Raw genomic sequence first — 18337 nt, 5'->3', positions numbered from 1 at the left:
GATCGCAGTTGTGTCTCTTCTCTTTCTTTTTTGTAGGATCTGAAACTTCTTGGATAGAAGGCAACAACCTCACTTGTCACTCCGTAATCTATCCATGGTCCAAATGTCAAATTGTCTGTTCTGTATTCTATCGGCTTGTACTCTGGCCTGCGTTCTTCTGATTTCTTTGACCTATAAAGCGACGACGTGCATTCCTCGCTCTTTTCTCATCAAATATTTAAGGGATCGAATGAACAACAGTCACGTCTACAACAGGGACGATCAATACGCCCGTTATTAAAGGCTGCGATGAGACTACGTACATGGTCAAATGTACGCGTAGGCTGAAAATTTACATTTAAATACTACACGTCAAACATCATGGAAGACGAAGCATATTTTGTTTCAAATTAAACTTTTTACGGCAACGGAAGAAATTAACTCTATAAGGAGGCCACCAAAATTTAATCCTAATATTTCGACGTTTACAACCAAAATTAAAACTACTCTCCTCTTAAATGATATTACAGAACTCACGCATTTCGGAACAGGTGGGGTCCTTTATCTTCCAAGGTCTAAGAAAAAGAAGTCAAATCTTATGCCTAGAATTTAGATACATGATTTTGACACGAGTAGGCACTTGGTATACTGTGTTACATTACTTCTGCATCCTTTCATACTACCTTCAATAAGCCCACAGGCAGTAAAAAAAAAAGAAGTTGTTATCATTAATAACGGCTTGGCGAGTCTGAGTCAGATAATGAGACCCGATATGCTTTAGTCACGTTGAAGTCCATGGGAGGCCAGAGGGCAGGGGGTTCCGTACGCAGTGTCACTACAAATGTTGGCCGGCATAGTTATTATAGAGAATTGCCAAGGCCCTTCTGGAATCTTAGTTGCATGGTTTTATCTAGCACATGGTTTATGATAAGATTTATTTCAGCCCTGTTAAATGAATAAAAATATATAAATAAACAATACCATAGACTACAATTACTCTAACGTACTATGTCTTTTTAAAAGCATGGTGTTGTTAGAGCACTGACAAATGTTAAGTACTGGGATTTACATCAAAACAGCCATTATCTTGAACCTAAAAGCCGACATCTTTAAAACTTCTGCATAGAATCAATCATGACGACAAAATCATCTGAGCATTTTGCTTTACGTGTCTTGAGACAAACTTATCACATCACGCGCCTGTTGTGTCTCATGAATTCCTTATCTAGACTGCCTTTTACATTTCTATGCAGGCACTCTTCCGTGCAGCCAGTGCAATGGCAGAGTGGATAGAATGCTCGCCTAGCATTCCGTATGTTGTGAGTTCGACCTCCGGCCGATCGAGTCAAACCAAAGACTTTAAGAATGGTATATGCTGCTTTCTCTGTTTATCACTCAGCACTAATAAGGAAGAGTATGGAAGTTAAACACACATACGTGGCCCAAGGGCTACACACAGAAATGGAGATGGGCGCCACTCATAAGCATTTGCACAGATGCACAGGCAACTTTAACCTTTTAACTCTTCCGTGCAGTGTACATATACCTTCACGCCGCCCTACATCGCTTTCCGCTGGCCGGTTTCCCAACCCTGATAGCGATAGGCATTATTACTAGGTGGTTCCCTCAACAAGACCCGCCAAGTCTACACCACCACCATAAACCAATTTCCGCCCGCTTCGAGTGCGCTACATATATACGGAATGACGGATGGTTCTCGGTGCGTAGGAGCGTGACTTCCTCGTTTTTTGCCTTTCTTTCTTTCTTCGTGTTAAGTTCCTTTCCCAAAAGCACAAGATCGATGACATGGCAGGTTTCGAACTCGGGACCTCTCGGGGCTTAGCCTAAAGCGCTGGCGATTACGCCACACGTCTCCAAATCTTCACCCCCACCGTCATTAACCAATTTCCGCCCGCTTCGAGTGCGCTACATAAGGGAATGATGGATGGATGGTTGTCGGTGCGTGGGAGCGTGACTTCCTCGTTTTCTTGCTCAAGCCTTGGTGCTGAATAAACAGCTATTGTTGAACATGATAGTCTCGATATGTATCTTTCCTATCTTATGTATTACTGTTATGTCAAGTCAACCTTCCTCTTATGTGATGTTTTCCTTGTTTTCTTGTTCAAGATGCTGAATGAACAGCTATTCTTAAATATGTTAGCTCAGTTGTGTATATTTCATATCTTATGCATAACTGTTATGCCAAGTCAACCTTCCTCTTATATGATTTCTTTTCTTTTCTTGTTCAAGATGCTGAATGAACAGCTATGGCTAAACATGTTGGCCTAGTTGTGTATCTTTCATATCTTATGCATTACTGTTATGCCAAGTCAACCTTCCTCTTATGTGTCTTCCTTGTTTTTTTGTTCTATGCTTGGTGCTGAATGAACAGTTCATGTTAAACACGTTAGTCTAGATATGTATCTTTCATATCTAATGCATCGTGATTATGCTAAGTCAACCTTTCTCTTATGTACATATATGATGTATGAATGTTACACGTGTTAAGACCACAGGAATAATAACTGAAATAACACTTTGTGTATTTATATAACGCGAACTAAAAACGTGGACCGGAAACAAAGCAGCAGCATAGTTCTGACATTCCCTTGGGTACAATAGAGCCCTTAATACTAATCGCATATTCGCTCGGTAAAAATTCAATCATTCATTCATGGATGCAAGACCTACAACGATTTTGTAATTCTACATAAATCTATAGATCTTGTGATCTGGGGGTGAGTTAGAGGTATTACATGAGAGGGTTAACTTGTCTTAATACGTGCCTCGGGGGAGCATAACTATTGAAGTGCCGATGCTATAGGAAGCTCTGTTTAAATCGGTTCTGAAATAGGATTTTTGTCGGTGTAATATCTGAAGAAGGTCGAGGTTATTGACAGAAATATGTTGGTACCATTGACAGAATGTACATAAATCTATAGATTTTGTGATTTGGGGATGAGTAAGAGGTATTACAGGAGAGGGTTAACTTTATAGCCGCCTCAGGGGTGCAAAAGCTACTGAAGCGTCGATGTTATATAGCTCTGTTCAAATCGGTTCTAACATTTTGAAGAAGGTTTAGCTCATGAAGTTGTATGTAAAGTTGTATGATGATTTTATTTTATTTTTAAGGCCGTAATTCAGTATCTGGTTGCAAGTCTCTTTTTATGAATAAACCAGTTTGATTATTTGGTTGGTTATTAAGAGGAATATTTCGTCGCTTTTACCAGAATGTACCTGACCATAAGATGTTGGAGCACTATTGACAGGATGTTCATTTGATTGTATTTTGAATAACACCTGTCCACCCTAATCCTAACCCTGAGGTTAACCCTACAAAACGCCATTAATGGTGCCAAAATAATGATAATAATTTTTATTGCATGTTGTTCCCCGTAAGCTAAGTGCACTGCATAGAGAAGTTCTACAGCACGAAAGTAGCCTTTGATCCAAGAGTAGAACTACCGGAAACACGCAGTGCGTATGCCCCATCGATCCACCCGTGTGACTAAGCCCCCCGCTTCCTACCCAGGATTTGCACTGCTTCCGTCTTGCATAGACATTAGGTCTGGAGAGATGCAGTGTTTTTATCGATACTTTACTACTAAAAATAGCGTCGGTAGGTGGGTAGGGATTCTTGTCGCATCTTTATTTTCCTTGCTGTTTTTACATTTCAGCCAATGTGATCCAGCAAAACAGTTTGATACTGCATTTTTCCTGGACCAGGACAGTAGTATGTTTAACATCATGATACAAGAAGACAGATATGTACATTGTATGATGAAAAACTGGGCAAGGAAATGCATTCTTATATCATTTGTACCATACGGGAAGTCTTTTAAGAAAATTAAAGACTACTTGTTATACTATTCATCACTTACATGTCAGATTCAAATTTGATGTCCCTTACGTATTCCAGTGGCCGGCCCATAAAGAACTAGCTATATAGGGTCGGCAGGTTTTGCTAGAGTCGTTCGGAAATCCGGAAAAACAACATTGAAGAGGTTCATCAGTCACGTATAAGTAAGTCTACATTTCTCGCGAGAAAACTTGACTAGGCCATTCCGTGATCAAGATGTACTGAGCAGACACCTAATGATATGGAGGAACATGTTTAACGTGTTTTGAAGAGTCACTGATGAATCATGAATTATTCTATTGACGGAAAAACAACGTTTTTCCCCAACACCTGAGTACAGGGGTAGCTCTTGTCAGGATATACACGTACGGGTTTTACCTGCCGTGAATATGAGCCGCTGCTTTCGTCAGCTTCATACTAACGACATTCTTATCTAGATCAGATCTGTATTCTGCAGCACACAAAGCCGACCTTACAGGGCGGGGGTGAGCACGGAGCGAACCTGTTGACGATTAAAGCTTGTGCCCCCACAACTACAAAGGACAGAAATACGTGTAGCAGAACACGGAAACATAAATATGGCGATGTGCCTATCTACAGTTAAAAGTGTTCCTACCAGGGCGGTACACGATTGAAAGATACCATGTAAGGTGTAGAAAATGGACCCAACAGGGCAGGGGTGAGCACGGAGAGAACCTGGCGACGATTTAAGCCTGTACTCCACTACTACAAAGGACGAGAATACGTGTAACACAACACGGAAATGTAAATATGGCGGTGTGTCTATCTACAGTAAAACATGTGTTTACCAGGGCGGCACACGATTGAAAGATACTATGATAGTAGGGTGGTGTATGGATCCGTCAATACGCACACGCCGCACGAATGTCATAACAAGAAAAACACTTTCAGAGGCACTTTAAGTCCGTGATGGGACTAAAGCCAAGCAGTTTACTATGGTGTTGCTTAGTTCACTCATTCCCGGACGGACACTATAGCTTCTAAAACGTTATTCATTTCGGTAACCAGCGGTACACGATTAAAATGTACCATACTAGGGGGTGGTATGGATTCGTCAATACGCAAATATATTTTGATCAGCGTTTACAATATCAGGTTTTAACCTCATTGTGAATTATAGGATTCAATAATTTCCACTTTTCAACCCTTTATACTGGGCAGTAGTGTGTACGATAATTGTGTCCATGTAAATATTATTAAATCTTCACCGCAATTCAGTCCCATGACTGCAAGAATGATGTGTTGTTTGTGATATCAATGTTGAATAAACCATTCATTATCACAGACGGCACGTATGACAAGAAATTCGTGATGGGACTAAAGCCAAGCAGTTTGCTATGCATATGGTGTTGCTTAATTCACTCAATCCCGACGGACACTATAATGTAAATGCATTAAGTTTGCGGGGATTTAATTTCGCGGCAGCGAGAAAATGGAGTATTCGCGGTGGAATTCGCGGTAGCGCCATCCCGCGAACTTATTTACAGTGCTGCACTGTAGTCGCATACTGTATTATGAATATTAGCGGTGGTTTTAAGTTTGTGGTACAGTCAGCAACCACCGCAAAAGCCGTGAATATAAAACCTCTGCGAAAGTTTCTGCATTTACAGTAGCTTCTAAAAACCCTATTCATTTTGGTAGCAAACTGGCGGAACAAAGCGGACACGTCACGCCAGTATATGTACGACGTGTAATATATATATTTTTTTTCAGTGTAATTTAGCAGTTTGCTTTGGTGTTGCTTAATTCACTCAATCCCCGACGGACACTATACTAGTGGCTTCTAAAAACCTTATTCATTTCTATAACCAACAGGCGGAACAAAGCGGACACGTCATGCCGGTATATATGCATAAGGCGGTAAATCAATCTGCGGCGGCGCGTGAGACTACTCCCAATATCGGCACATTTTTTCTGCATACCTGCTTGAAAATTACCTGCACCAGACAAATTTTACCTGCACCACTCTGAATTTAGGAAGTATGGATAATACTAAAATTGTTCAGGAACCGTTGCTACTTTTTCTTTTATACTTTATTTGTGGTAATAGCAATTCAGCTAATAACAATCCACATACACCTGCATCATACGACATGAAACCCAGTACATGTACCAGTACAGGTAAGGTGCAGGTAGACATCAGAAATACCTGCACAGTTTCAATTTTACCTGCAGTAACCTGAATATGCAAGTGGTATTTTGAGCCTCGTAGAATCATAAGATCATTTGCAAAAGTTAGGCGTGACAGGTTGATCACTGTAATATAACCAGCTGCTGCCGCGCTGCGTGCCTACTGAGCCGAAGGGCGGTTATACCGGCTATATAAAAATTTAGATACAGATACAGACGTATACGGATTCAACACAATGCTAGAACTGTTTGCACATACCCGACCGTGTTAAACATTCAGATGTCGTCATAATGTCAACAGCCTCATACCTGGGATGGCGCCACAAGTTGCTTATCGTCATGCATAAATCATGAGCCGACACAAAGGCGGTGGCACAAAAATCATAACATGCCAATTCCATGCATGTACATGCTAATAGCTGGCCGGTCTGACGATGCCTTGGCCGTGCAAGCGTAATTTTTTACCGTCCTGTTGATTTTGTATTTTTTTAGACGGTTGTAAGTCATGATAATTGAAACACAATCTACCCATATATTCATCTGCTTCGAAATCACGAATACCATTCTTACGGCTTCGTATCAATAACAATTCAGTTATATTCCCAAAACATTGGGATACAGCAACCAGGTCGTCATTCTTCTTACAATATTTTAATTACATACTCAAAGCATTGAAATACAGCAACTTGCATATTGCAATCTTATTTCTGTAACTACACACTCAGGACAATTATATCCACCCAAACATTGAAAAACTGTAGTCGGGGTTGTAATTCCAATAGCCACATGTCAATTATATACTCAAAACATACAGCAGACAGGGTTCTCATTCCTGTAACTATATGTCAGTTCTATCCCCCAACACACTGATATACAACAGCCAGGGTTTTAACGTATACAACTGATAGATAAGCAGACCGAACCCACCTCATTGTTCTCGCCGTTCTCGACCCGGAAGCGGCCGGCACCCTGCACCGCCCCGTCCGCCGTGCACGAGATCAGCTTGATGGGGACAAGAAACGACATTCTCGTCAGAACAACGCCTTAATCTCTCTCTTCTAACACAAGGAGTCTTCCTAGAGTCTACCTGAAGCTGCAACCCCTTCCCTGAATATCGCTAGCCGGCTGTGTAGGGCGGTAGAGGCCGGAGAGACCAGTGAGCGGCTGCTAGCTGTAGCGCTCTGGCGCACTGAAAGAGTTACTTCCACCTGTCAGATCGATAGGACTACCCAAAGCACCCCGGAATATGCGTTGTTTATAAGCAAAACGACGGGCTATTTCTGTCCCCTCCTTTGTGGCGAACAATCAGCCAACCAACCGGAATAATGAATACGAAGCGCCGTCCGTTCAAAGCCATACTTGGTGCGCGTGTGTGTCTCGACGGCGCTGATTGGTTCCCGGGAGCCCGTTAGATCGCCCTGTTGATGGATGTGCTGTCCATGTTCCGTGGGTGGCTCTATTCCGAGCCGTACGGGGGAAGTCTGTCTTGTTTTTCTTCCGCAGATGACAAGGCCATAGTAATTACATTACTAGTATATTGCTGGCATCGTCTGAGAATCCCAAAACCGAGACAAGAGTGCAAAAATGTTTTTAAAATCTTCGAAAATACATTGTTCGTCTTCATAATGACATCTAAGCGTTGAGGAAAGCTAAATACACGGAGTATGGTATTCCAAACAACAGATTCTTCATTATTGTTTTATCCCATCTCCATCTTTAATTTGCAATTGTCTCTTGCTATTTTACGAGTTTAGTACTATCGTTTTATGATTTTCACCTGCAATTAACGAATCGGATATATATTTTCATTTTGTAGCTGCTTTGTATGATTTACAGTATGGCCTGGATTTTTGGTGGGAACGGGCGAACAATGAATGAATGAATGAATATTATTGCTCAACAATCGTATAAGGGTACAATGTATGGCATCCATCAACAACTAATGGCTATACAGACAATACTACTACGGGGCTACATACAGAACAACAAAATATTATCGTTAATAGTACAGTCATGTATGAGTGATCTGGTCTCGTATTTGGAATACAGTATAAAGAGACTGACCTACGTAGACGGATATATAAGATGAACATAATAGCAGAGTATGGAATATATCGTTCTGTGTACCAGTAAGAGAGAAGTGTGTTTTGGTTCTAATATTCCTAAAACAATGTTTCTCTCTCGTTACTGTAGGAAGGACATTTCATAACAAAGTGGAATTCATCTTCGATATTTTCATGACATGTAGAACATTGATGCCCACGAGGATGTCATCCGTATAATCGAATCTGCATAGCCTAATTATTCAGTAGAGTGAATCCCGTGGGGAGTTGGAAGCGTGACTTGTGCGCGCGCTGTGATAATCAGAGCAAAAACAATCTACGTTGCAGAGGAATCAGTGTACTAGAGTTCATACGCTCTCATATGATGTGCTTGCTCACACAACCTTGTGTAACACAGAAGCAAGGTTACCCCTCACTCCACAAACTGCAGTGGTTTGTTGCCGAGATATAACAGCTGAAAGGTTACCTTTAACTAACAGCTAAGTAACTCTAAAGCTAACAAATCCGCAAATCTAAAGTATATTCTGGTGGCTTGCTGTGGCAATCAGAGCAAAAACAATCTACGCGGCAGGGGAATCAGTGTACTAGAGTTTACTCTCACACTACTTTGTGTAACACCTAAATAATGTTACCCTTCACTCTGCAAACTACATTAAGCGATTGTGCTTTGTTACCGAAATATGCCCGTTGAAAGGTTACTCTTAGCAACCGCTAATCAAGTCTAAGGCTAGAAAATCCACAAATCTAAATTATATTCCGGTGGCTTGCTGTGTCAATCAGAGCAAAACAATCTACGGAGCAGGTGAATCAGTGTACTAGAGTTCATACACTCACACTACCTTGTGTAACACAGAAACAGGGCCTTTTACCTATCCGACAGAAAAGGTCAACATCCGCGTTTTGTCAAAGCGTGCACGAGCGCCCCCCCCCCCAAACCGGGAGTTTCCGCTACTCAACACTATACAAACGTTGCTGCTACAGATTGTAACTTTGTTGTGAAATGTCCATGACCTCCACCGACTTCTTAAAGTTGGACCAATGCCTTCCCTTGCAGATCATTTCTAATTCTAGTAATAAAAACAAGTACATGCATATACACAGGCAAGTACAATTGTACCAAGCAAGCAACAATTTGATGTAAAAAAAAACAGGTTGCTATGGTTTTTCGGGACCTCAATAACTATGCCAAAATGCATTGAAACATGCCAAAATGGAAAGATGCCAAAGTTGAAACACACCCATCAACACGATCTTGAGTTACCGTTGCGAACACTCCAACCCAGACAGAGATAGCGAGACTCAGTCCCGGAGGTAAAACGAACTTCACCGTACTTCCGTCGATGCATCTTCGTCCGTGACAACCTGATATATCACAGACGAAGCTTCCATCTATTTTTGTAGCGATTAGTCTTTCTAAATTTTATTTTGGATAAATTTTGGAACTATTCCAAGTAGTGACTGATTCCAGCAAAATTCTGTCCTAATAAAGATTTCCAATCAATCACAAGTGCCGGAAAAGAAGTCTCAAACTACGAATAAGTAATTTGAATGTCTTTCGCTTATTGCTGTGGGACCAAGTTTCTCCGGGATGCAGCCAGAATTGCCTTGTTCTATTTTTGCAACATCCTGTTCTTTATTCAGAAGGACGGAAGCCGAGATATGCATGTCTTTGAACTTCGCCTTGAATGGTAAGAGCTTCCAAGAATGTCTGCCTGTTTAATTAGACATCTCTTGCGGAGGCATTTGGGAATTTAAAAGTTAGAAGAGCCGAGGTTCCGGACGCGAGAGCTTTATGAAAGCTTTTGAATATAATTTGATTTCCTATGCATAAGCTGCCGCTATGGTGGTTAAGAAAGGAAAGCCGTCCTCCCACGGGTTACCACATGAAACATGCCCGCTTCGTCTCAACTCGAGTCCCACGCTGGAGGAACCCATCAACATCCGGATGTGGCAGCTAAATATATCCACGATAAAAAGGGTGGGAGGCAAAGGTGGTCAAACTACTTTCATTTACAGTCATTTTTCTTTCTTGAGCCAAAACCGCTGCTTTGAACTAATCTCAAGCAAATTTATCAGTGGCACAAGATAGTATCCAAGCTTAAACTTTTTTCAATATGGAATCTACCAACACAGATGAGCTTTCATTCGGAGTATCAAAGCTGGCCAAGGAGTACAGTCGGCCAAAGGGAGTCAGCTGGCCACCGGTCACTGAACTTGTCACTGTCCCAGTACAGATATAAAGTGCTGGTAAAAGTATTAGCACCATAGATTAGCATAGCCGCTAATATGCCACGGGGAGGGGCAGCAGCACCATTGCTTTCTCAGTGACGGCAGATTGATATTACCAGTGGCCAATGATTCGGCTATACTCCTTGCCCAGCTTTGATGTTCTCTTATGCCACCGGCACATTCTGCCTGGAGGTTAGGCACGAACACTTGTTGGACAGAGTTTCTTGTTTGACGCTGCTTAACACTATTTCACCTAGACGCGGGTATATTCGTTTTATCTATGACAGGGTATCTATGGTGGTTTAAAACTGCAATACTTTCCTTATATTTATGTTAACCACACTAGAGTATGGCTAGATATTCAAGTAGGTATCTAGACCATACAGCCAAAGTGCTTTTCGGTTATGATGATTTTCCGATTGACGCAAACATTAAGACTCCTGTTTGTAGAGACTATGTGAGGTTTTAAGAAAGCCACACCTCAATTGTTTTGAAACACTCTATAGATTCTACCTTTTTCTATATTTCAAATGCTTTATTTTGTAATTTTGTTAGAATTATATAGGCCGGGTAGAAGCAAGGTTTAAAGAGAGCCACAACTCAAATTTTTGAAACATTTTTGGTACACAGAATCTACCCTTTTCTATACTAGTATCTACTAGTTCTGTTTTCTGTCAGAGCAATGTAAGAAGGGTGATGCCAATGGAGGTTAGTACCCCCAGTACACATAAATAGCAACCACCCGAGGCAGGGACTGGTCAATATCAACCCACCTGCGGCGACGCCGGTTACTATGACAACGCCATCAACATTGACATCAACACATCATTTGTTCAATCTGATATCCGTTGACTAAAGAATGAAATATGTACGCGCCAAAGACGTGTTGTTCAGTCACCAAGCCAACATGATAAATTGGAAAATCAGGTTTGACGTTAACGTTAATCTAAATGTTACGGAGCCTTTTCAGTTCAGGACAAATGGCATATAAATGTTATCAATTTTGATTCTGGTTGATCATAAGTAAATCATAGATGTAGAAAGGAAGTAAATCAGTTTTAGAGATGTTTCTCCAAAACATAGAAAACAACCATGACATTGATAAATGGCAAGGGGAAGCTCAAAAGGTCTTTCAATGACTTAGTCGGTTTCCGTCCCTTGATTCCTGCAATAGCTTTTAATAATTTTGTCCCAATAAACACAACTTTTGGCTTTTCTATTCCGTAGGTTAATAGGAACGACTGTAAGCTTCATTTCACTTTATTGGCTCCCTTTTTTTGTTAGTTTCCTATGATACCCTCCCTTTCCAATGTGTACAAAATCTACAATGCCCCCATTTCTGTTTTAAAATAGGGTAGTTTGTGATTTTATCTAAGGCCACTTATTGATAATTACAGATTTAACTGTATCAATACATGTAACACTTATCAAAATGCATATAGCATACTGACCAGTTCCACAGAGCCGTAGTGCTTTCTGCTGAAGGCGCCTCTTCTGGAGTCCGAATTTTGGCAACTAGAATCACAAAAAAGAAATTATGTTAGAAAATGAAAACTATGTGGACGGAGAGACTAAAACTACGCCACTGAAGGTAAAAAGAGGGTAAGAAGAAGATTATGAATGTTACACACATAGTTAATAAGATGTTAAAATGTTCAGTGTCCTGTTGTAAAATGCCAACAAATACGCAAAATGATACTTACTGAAGCGACTAGATGATTTGCAAACGAACAGCCGCTAAAGATAGCACCCACTTTATTTCGTAAGCGACTGAACCAAAAGAAAGAATAACAGCGCTGTCTAGAACGTTTGACCGTTCACAAATCTATCTAGTTGTTTGTGGAACTGTTATCTGCAAGTTGCCTATTTATCCGCATTGTGAAACAGGAATGGATTTCTGACATTTGAAATGCAGACTTGGATCTATAATATTATGACTGGAAGAACTCATAATTGTATCATTTTGACAATGTAGCGATGTGCATAATAAGTACGCGTTACACCTGGCAAAATGTACCATTCTACGGACATGCCATACAATGTGCTGCTACGCATCTGTATGAAACGCAGAATGCATTATACATGTTGTCCCTTGCTTGAATATTGGTATATCGCTAATAAAACGCGACAAGAACGACAACTAGCGAAACGGAGTTTTTTTTCTGAGCACACATGTTGTCAATTCGTCACACTCAAGAAATTTGGTCTTAAATCCTGATACGAATCTATTCTTTAATCAATCTTTACGACTAAAAACTGCGCAAAGCGTTATACAAAGATTTTTTTAATATTACTTTGAATTCAAATATTACTTTGAATTCAGCACCAGGGACAGCACAACATAGACGCATGTCTTTAAGATAAGCACGAATTTATAAGTTGCATCTTAAATAATCATAACTATACAAAATCTTTTGGATACTGATGAAAAGTGATTTATAGATTACAGTCAAAGACAAGAAAGTTTGATTATACAGTAGAAGCCAGTTAATTGCATAGCGGATTAACGCACACTTCTGTTAACTGCACGGAATCCCAAAATCCCAAACCTGTGCTGTACAGCTGGACAACTTCGCATTATTGCACCAGCCAGATAATTGCACGAAATTCACTGGCAAATAGGCCGTGCAATCAAGTGGCTTGTACTGTACTTTTTATTATGTCCGAATGGAACCATCTTTTTTATACCATCCTCATAAATATATGAGTAGATCCTACTCTAAATGCAGCACTAAGGATAGCACACTACCGGCACCGGTGCGCAGCTGTGAGACAAACGTTAAGTCATTCCTAGAATGACGTTTACTCTTTAGAATTTGGCGAATATTGATATTGCCCTGAAAGGATACTCCTTTATTATGATCTAAGATAAACTTCGAAAATCATCCTCGTACGTGTAGATCCCAATTTTGATTCTTCACCATGTACAAAGCAAAAAAGATACACGACTACTAAAATACCTAACGTGGACGGATAAAGCGATTCAAGACTTGGTGGACATCAGTTGATCCTTTTTTCAGCTTGCCTTCTTTGTAAACACCCTAGAACTAGTACCGGGTACAGAACAAAAAAGGACAGTATTCTATCGAATGAAGAAAACTACAAGTATTCTTATCCCTTAGACGAACAGATGAAACGATTTGAGATTTGGTCGACATTGGTTGAATGCTTGATAGTGAAATGTTATGCCCTCCAGGCGTCCCCCTTTTTGACATCACCTTTGATTCAACACCAAAGACAGAGAAAGAAGATGACAGTACTGTAGAATGTATAAGACTGCTAAAAACCCTACCTGAACCGCCGTATGGCTCTACTCTGCCTCCCTATGATATTCCAAACAAGATACAATACCTCGCCTTTATATGATTAGGTCGGGGGAAGTTTAATCTATGTCTTTTTACTATAGCTGGCACCCTCGGCACTGTATACGTCTGCTAAATACCCTACCTGAACCGCCGCATAGTTCTGCTCTTCCTCTCTTTGTTAACAAGATGCAATGTCTGGCCTTTATATCTAGTCGGGGAAATTTTAATTCATGTTTGTTTACAATAGCTAACACCGTTCAGTGCGTCCTGAGTACCACAACAAGTCTGACCTTATGAAAGTACCATGTACTGAAGGGGGCAGCAGACGGGTGTTGTTTGATGGCAAACGGAACATCGGGGGTTATTGTGACCGGAGAGAGGAGGGATAATAGAGATGAAGGAATGCCTGATGATTACTTCTACCTGTGTCGTACCACTAATCCTCAAAACAGGTCAAGAGAATAGGCCACGTAGCCCCCTCTCCACATATCTAGCTTTAGTTAGTACCGTGAAACGATAGATTGAACACCTTGTGGTGCATTGAAATGTTAAAGGATATCATTTTTCAAAGGATGTAGTTTTTTTAAATATCGTGGTGTAAGTCTAAGGTGTAAGGTCGAGGTGGGACATGGTAGTTTAATCGGCCCTATGTAAATTCAGGCAAAATAGAAAAATGACGGTAGTGATTGCTCCTACGTTTTACCTGTATTGTATTAAGGATTTTTTGTCAAGCAGTGAATAGTCCGACCACGTCTTATGTCAATTTTGCAGTCGAAGACTGACTTACATTACTAGTAGCTTACAATCGATGTAAGCGCGAGCTGTTGGTAAGCTGGACACCAATGCAGTGACGAACGTGTCCAGCAATATGAATTCATATTGGAAATTTTTATCCGTTATCTAGCCCTCTAAATTGTAATAGAAAATACATAAATTGGTAAAGAACGGGGATGTGTTAACTTCAAGAAACTCAAGAAAATAGGAAGCAACCATATAATCGTATTTTGAAAGTAGGTCTCTTCCTGTACTCCTTATATAAGCTGCAATGACATAAGACTTGGCACAGATTTCGGTCAATGACACAGTCTAGACCCTTGAAAACAGGAAGACAAGCCGTCATATCTTCATGTTAGTCTCACGTGGAAAACATTTATAGCCTTCAAAACAGGAAGACGGTTTCTTTATTTTTGTTTCTATTCTTATCGCATGTCGAATCCCGGGTCCCACATTAGGAGCACATTCTGCAGAGTAGCTTCTGTACCAATAAGGCCAAGGAAAAAATCTTGTGTTTTCTGTTTCAGTCATGAAAAAAAATTGGGTCGGTAGGTAGGGATTATCTTTTTTTCTTGTAATTTTTTTAGGCCGGCAAAAACTTTAGGTAGACAAATTACAATACAGTTGAACAAAGTAAACTGAAATGCATGAGGACACTTGTCTTTCAAAGTCAAACTTAGATTTTGTGCATAATAGATACATTTATTCTTCATCAGATAGAACAAGTAGGGTTTTTGCTTCAATTGGAAATAGGCTGAATATAAATTCTAACTGTGAGTGAGTGAGTGAGTGAGTGAGTGAGTGAGTGAGTGAGTGAGTGATCATGAGTGAGTGAGTGAGTGAGTGAGTGAGTGAGTGAGTGAGTGAGTGTGTGAGTGAGTGAGTGAGTGAGTGAGTGAGTGAGTGAGTGAGTGAGTGAGTCCGCTGCCCACCCCCAAAAAGGCTAGGTCTATAGGGTCTTTAGGTTTTTCTATAGTAGGTCGGGAAACAGGAAACACAACATTTTTTTCCTATGCCTAATTAGCTGCGATAAGCCGGGTACGTCCCCTGTCTCCAATTAAAGGGCCTGTAAATACCAGCCGTGACGTCACGAGGCTTCTCGTGAAGAGCACGAGTCCACAGAAGGAAGGGCCAATAATTCACGGGGGACGTGTGTGCTGCAACACCGGGGTGGATGGTAAACATAGTTTGTAATGTAGGTCATAAACAAGGAGGTACGGGTCTCAACTGCCAAGATAATCTTCTTGAACAAAGTACACCTTATGACGATTGTGAGATTGAATGATATTACTACTAATTAATGATAATTCTTATTAAGAAACGTGTTCTAACATGTTAAATCAAAAACAAAATGTCTTATATGAGGTGAATAGCTCTTTTTACAATATCTTACTAGTAAGTATTAAGATATAAACTAACGCATGGGTGAATAACATTGAAGAGGGTAAAAGTATAAGAAGGATGGCAAAGGAAGCGACCTGGCTTGTATCTGTATTTGTATCTAAAATTTATATAGCTAGTATAACCGCCCTTCGGTGTAACACACCAGCATCGCAGGCATGTGACGTGCACTAAACGACCCGTCACACCTAACTTTTGCACATGTATCTGCAAATGTTCTTTAAAACTATCCAGCAAAGATGCACCTACTGTGCTTGGTGATAATACCATCTGTGACGTCATGATCAGTTTTTTTAGACATAGACACCCAATCAATGTCTTATACGTTGTTAAATTCTGCTAGACTGAAGGGAAATTCAAGTGGTGACGTCTGACTGCCTTCACGTTTGGTGAGAAGATATCGATCAGAATTTTTGCCAGATATATTAGTAATGTCACAAGAGGTCACCATACGGGTCAGTAGTCAATGACATGGTGGCCTGGGATGCTGATTGCATATATAAAATGTGATTTGATCGAAATGAAAACCCAGGCATTCTGCTCATGGTATAAATTCAACAGTTGAGTATTTGCCACCAGCCCCATATGCATATATGCACTAGTTGCGTCGTGCTAAGCCTAGTGGTCAGGACAGTGAGCACTAGCCTCTACCAGGCTCCCCAGGTCAAAATAGTAGAAATTGGTCAATTAGATAGAAAACACGCCTGAGGATTTGGTTGGCCGAGGAGTACACTTTGGCCAACAAACTTCTCTGGTAAGTTCTCAGTCTATTTGACCAATTTCTGCTATTTTTAAGTGACCTGGAGAGCCTGGTAAAGGCCAAATGAGCACGAGGTCACTTGTTCTATTCTTGTTATTCCTCGCTAGACGTTTTGTCCATAAAATGTACTTAACACCACTTTCCTCACCCCCTCCTACTGTATAATGGGTACCCAACTTTGGTGGTTAATACAGAGGGAGGGGTTCCGCCTCCCAAAAACCGTGCAGTGGGGCGCAGTCACATAGGTCGTACGATCGCTACCTTCGGGCATTTTGGAGGACAAAACTGTACGTCACCTGCAAAGTTCAACTGTCTTGGTATACAAAATGCTATCTTCGGTGGTTGGTTCTGTCACGGCTTGCTTAAAAATCCTATGGCATCAAAATCTTACCACGATCGCACGACCTATATGACCGCGCCCTTAGACACAGTGGGTAAGAGCTCATTGCCCCTATGGCTACTTTTCCCTTTCCCACATAGACGCCAAACAAACGTACCTAGACGCAACTACAGACGTAAGTCAATGAATTTAGACATCCAGGTAATGCCATAGCAGCTACTAAAAACAGCTAGATAGACTTTCGAAACGGCCAGACGTTTCAAGTAAATGAACCTGAGATGTGGAATTGAGGTCAGTAGAAAGAAACTCATTGATATCAATAAATCACCGCACACAGTCGTGATGGCAGCTAATCCCCGAATCGGGAAAACCTCTCCAGAAATGGATTACAGCAGAGGGGACCAATTATCGGGGACACATCAAATAGAAGCAGGATTAAGGTTTTAAGTGGACAAGGTACAGAAGCTGAAAGTAATTGCAGTAGATGGCATGGAGGGATAGTGTTGATTATCGCGTTTTTATGTACTTTTATTTGCTATCATGTCTATGTATGCCTACGATTTTAAAGAAGGGCGATCGTTACAATACACTCACATTAAGGCTAACGACCGCTGTATCTTCAGGTTTTCCATCTCACATAGCCCTATCCTTTAGTCTTAGTACAGGTAGGTTTAGTTGTACTTTAATTAAATTTTAGAACGCACACGGATTGGGCTAATGTCCACATCTACGTACCAACAGTTTTCAATAAGAGTGTATTTTTATGGAACACATTTGTGGATCCCTACAAAGATTCTAAACGCCTTTGATAAACTGTTGATATGACAATGGAATCGTAGTTTCTTTTGTTAAAGATACTGCATTTGGCCACATTTGGGTAGGAATACACACTGAATACCATTGATTCATTCCGTTACTTGACTGTCCCTACTTTCCTGTGTATAAGTGGTACGCCACAGCACCGCCTGTACAAGACGCGGCCCCGTTTTCTCATTAAATGGCTGAATCCCTCTGACCCAGTTTCAGTTCTTCACTGTCAAAAGTCACTCAACAGAGGTGAGTCAGTCCACCTTTTCATCGATCTAGTCGTCAGGGTCGCCCCATCCCCTCGCATACAGAAGAAATTATTGACCCTACCGTCATCGGACATCTAAAGAATGTAAGATGAGTAAGATGAAAAAAGTGTGGTTTTTAAAAAAAACACTGGCGACGTGAGAATTAGTAAGAAGGTAACGGCGGTACGGTTTGGACTTTTTCGTTGAAGTAGGTATTGAGAAGTCTTAACCGAAGTAAGTAGCTGGACTGGTTACCGTATAACTGTGTTCAAAAGTGTTGTAGTCTAAATTTGCTCGTCATCTTTAGAAATCATGACGTAAAGTGCAAGTAATCATCACTGTCTTTTAACTCTGATAAAAAAGTGTCTGTACTATGTTATATTGACGTCATGCGTGATGTAAGGTGAGGTCAATTTACACA

General features: G+C 40.8%; 1 protein-coding gene across 1 annotated transcript in view; it reads right to left on the bottom strand.

Annotated features, from left to right (window-relative positions):
- LOC118420763 (GTPase-activating Rap/Ran-GAP domain-like protein 3) overlaps positions 1-18337 on the bottom strand; it is a 96474-nt gene that overhangs the window by 33194 nt on the left and 44943 nt on the right. The window contains 2 exon segments of the mRNA XM_035827738.1: positions 6917-6991; positions 11733-11796. Coding sequence (XP_035683631.1) covers positions 6917-6991; positions 11733-11796 — 139 coding nt within the window.

This window comes from Branchiostoma floridae, chromosome 8 (genome assembly GCF_000003815.2).
Source record: "Branchiostoma floridae strain S238N-H82 chromosome 8, Bfl_VNyyK, whole genome shotgun sequence".
Lineage (NCBI taxonomy): Eukaryota > Metazoa > Chordata > Leptocardii > Amphioxiformes > Branchiostomatidae > Branchiostoma > Branchiostoma floridae.
This window is presented reverse-complemented; position numbering and strand designations above follow the sequence as displayed.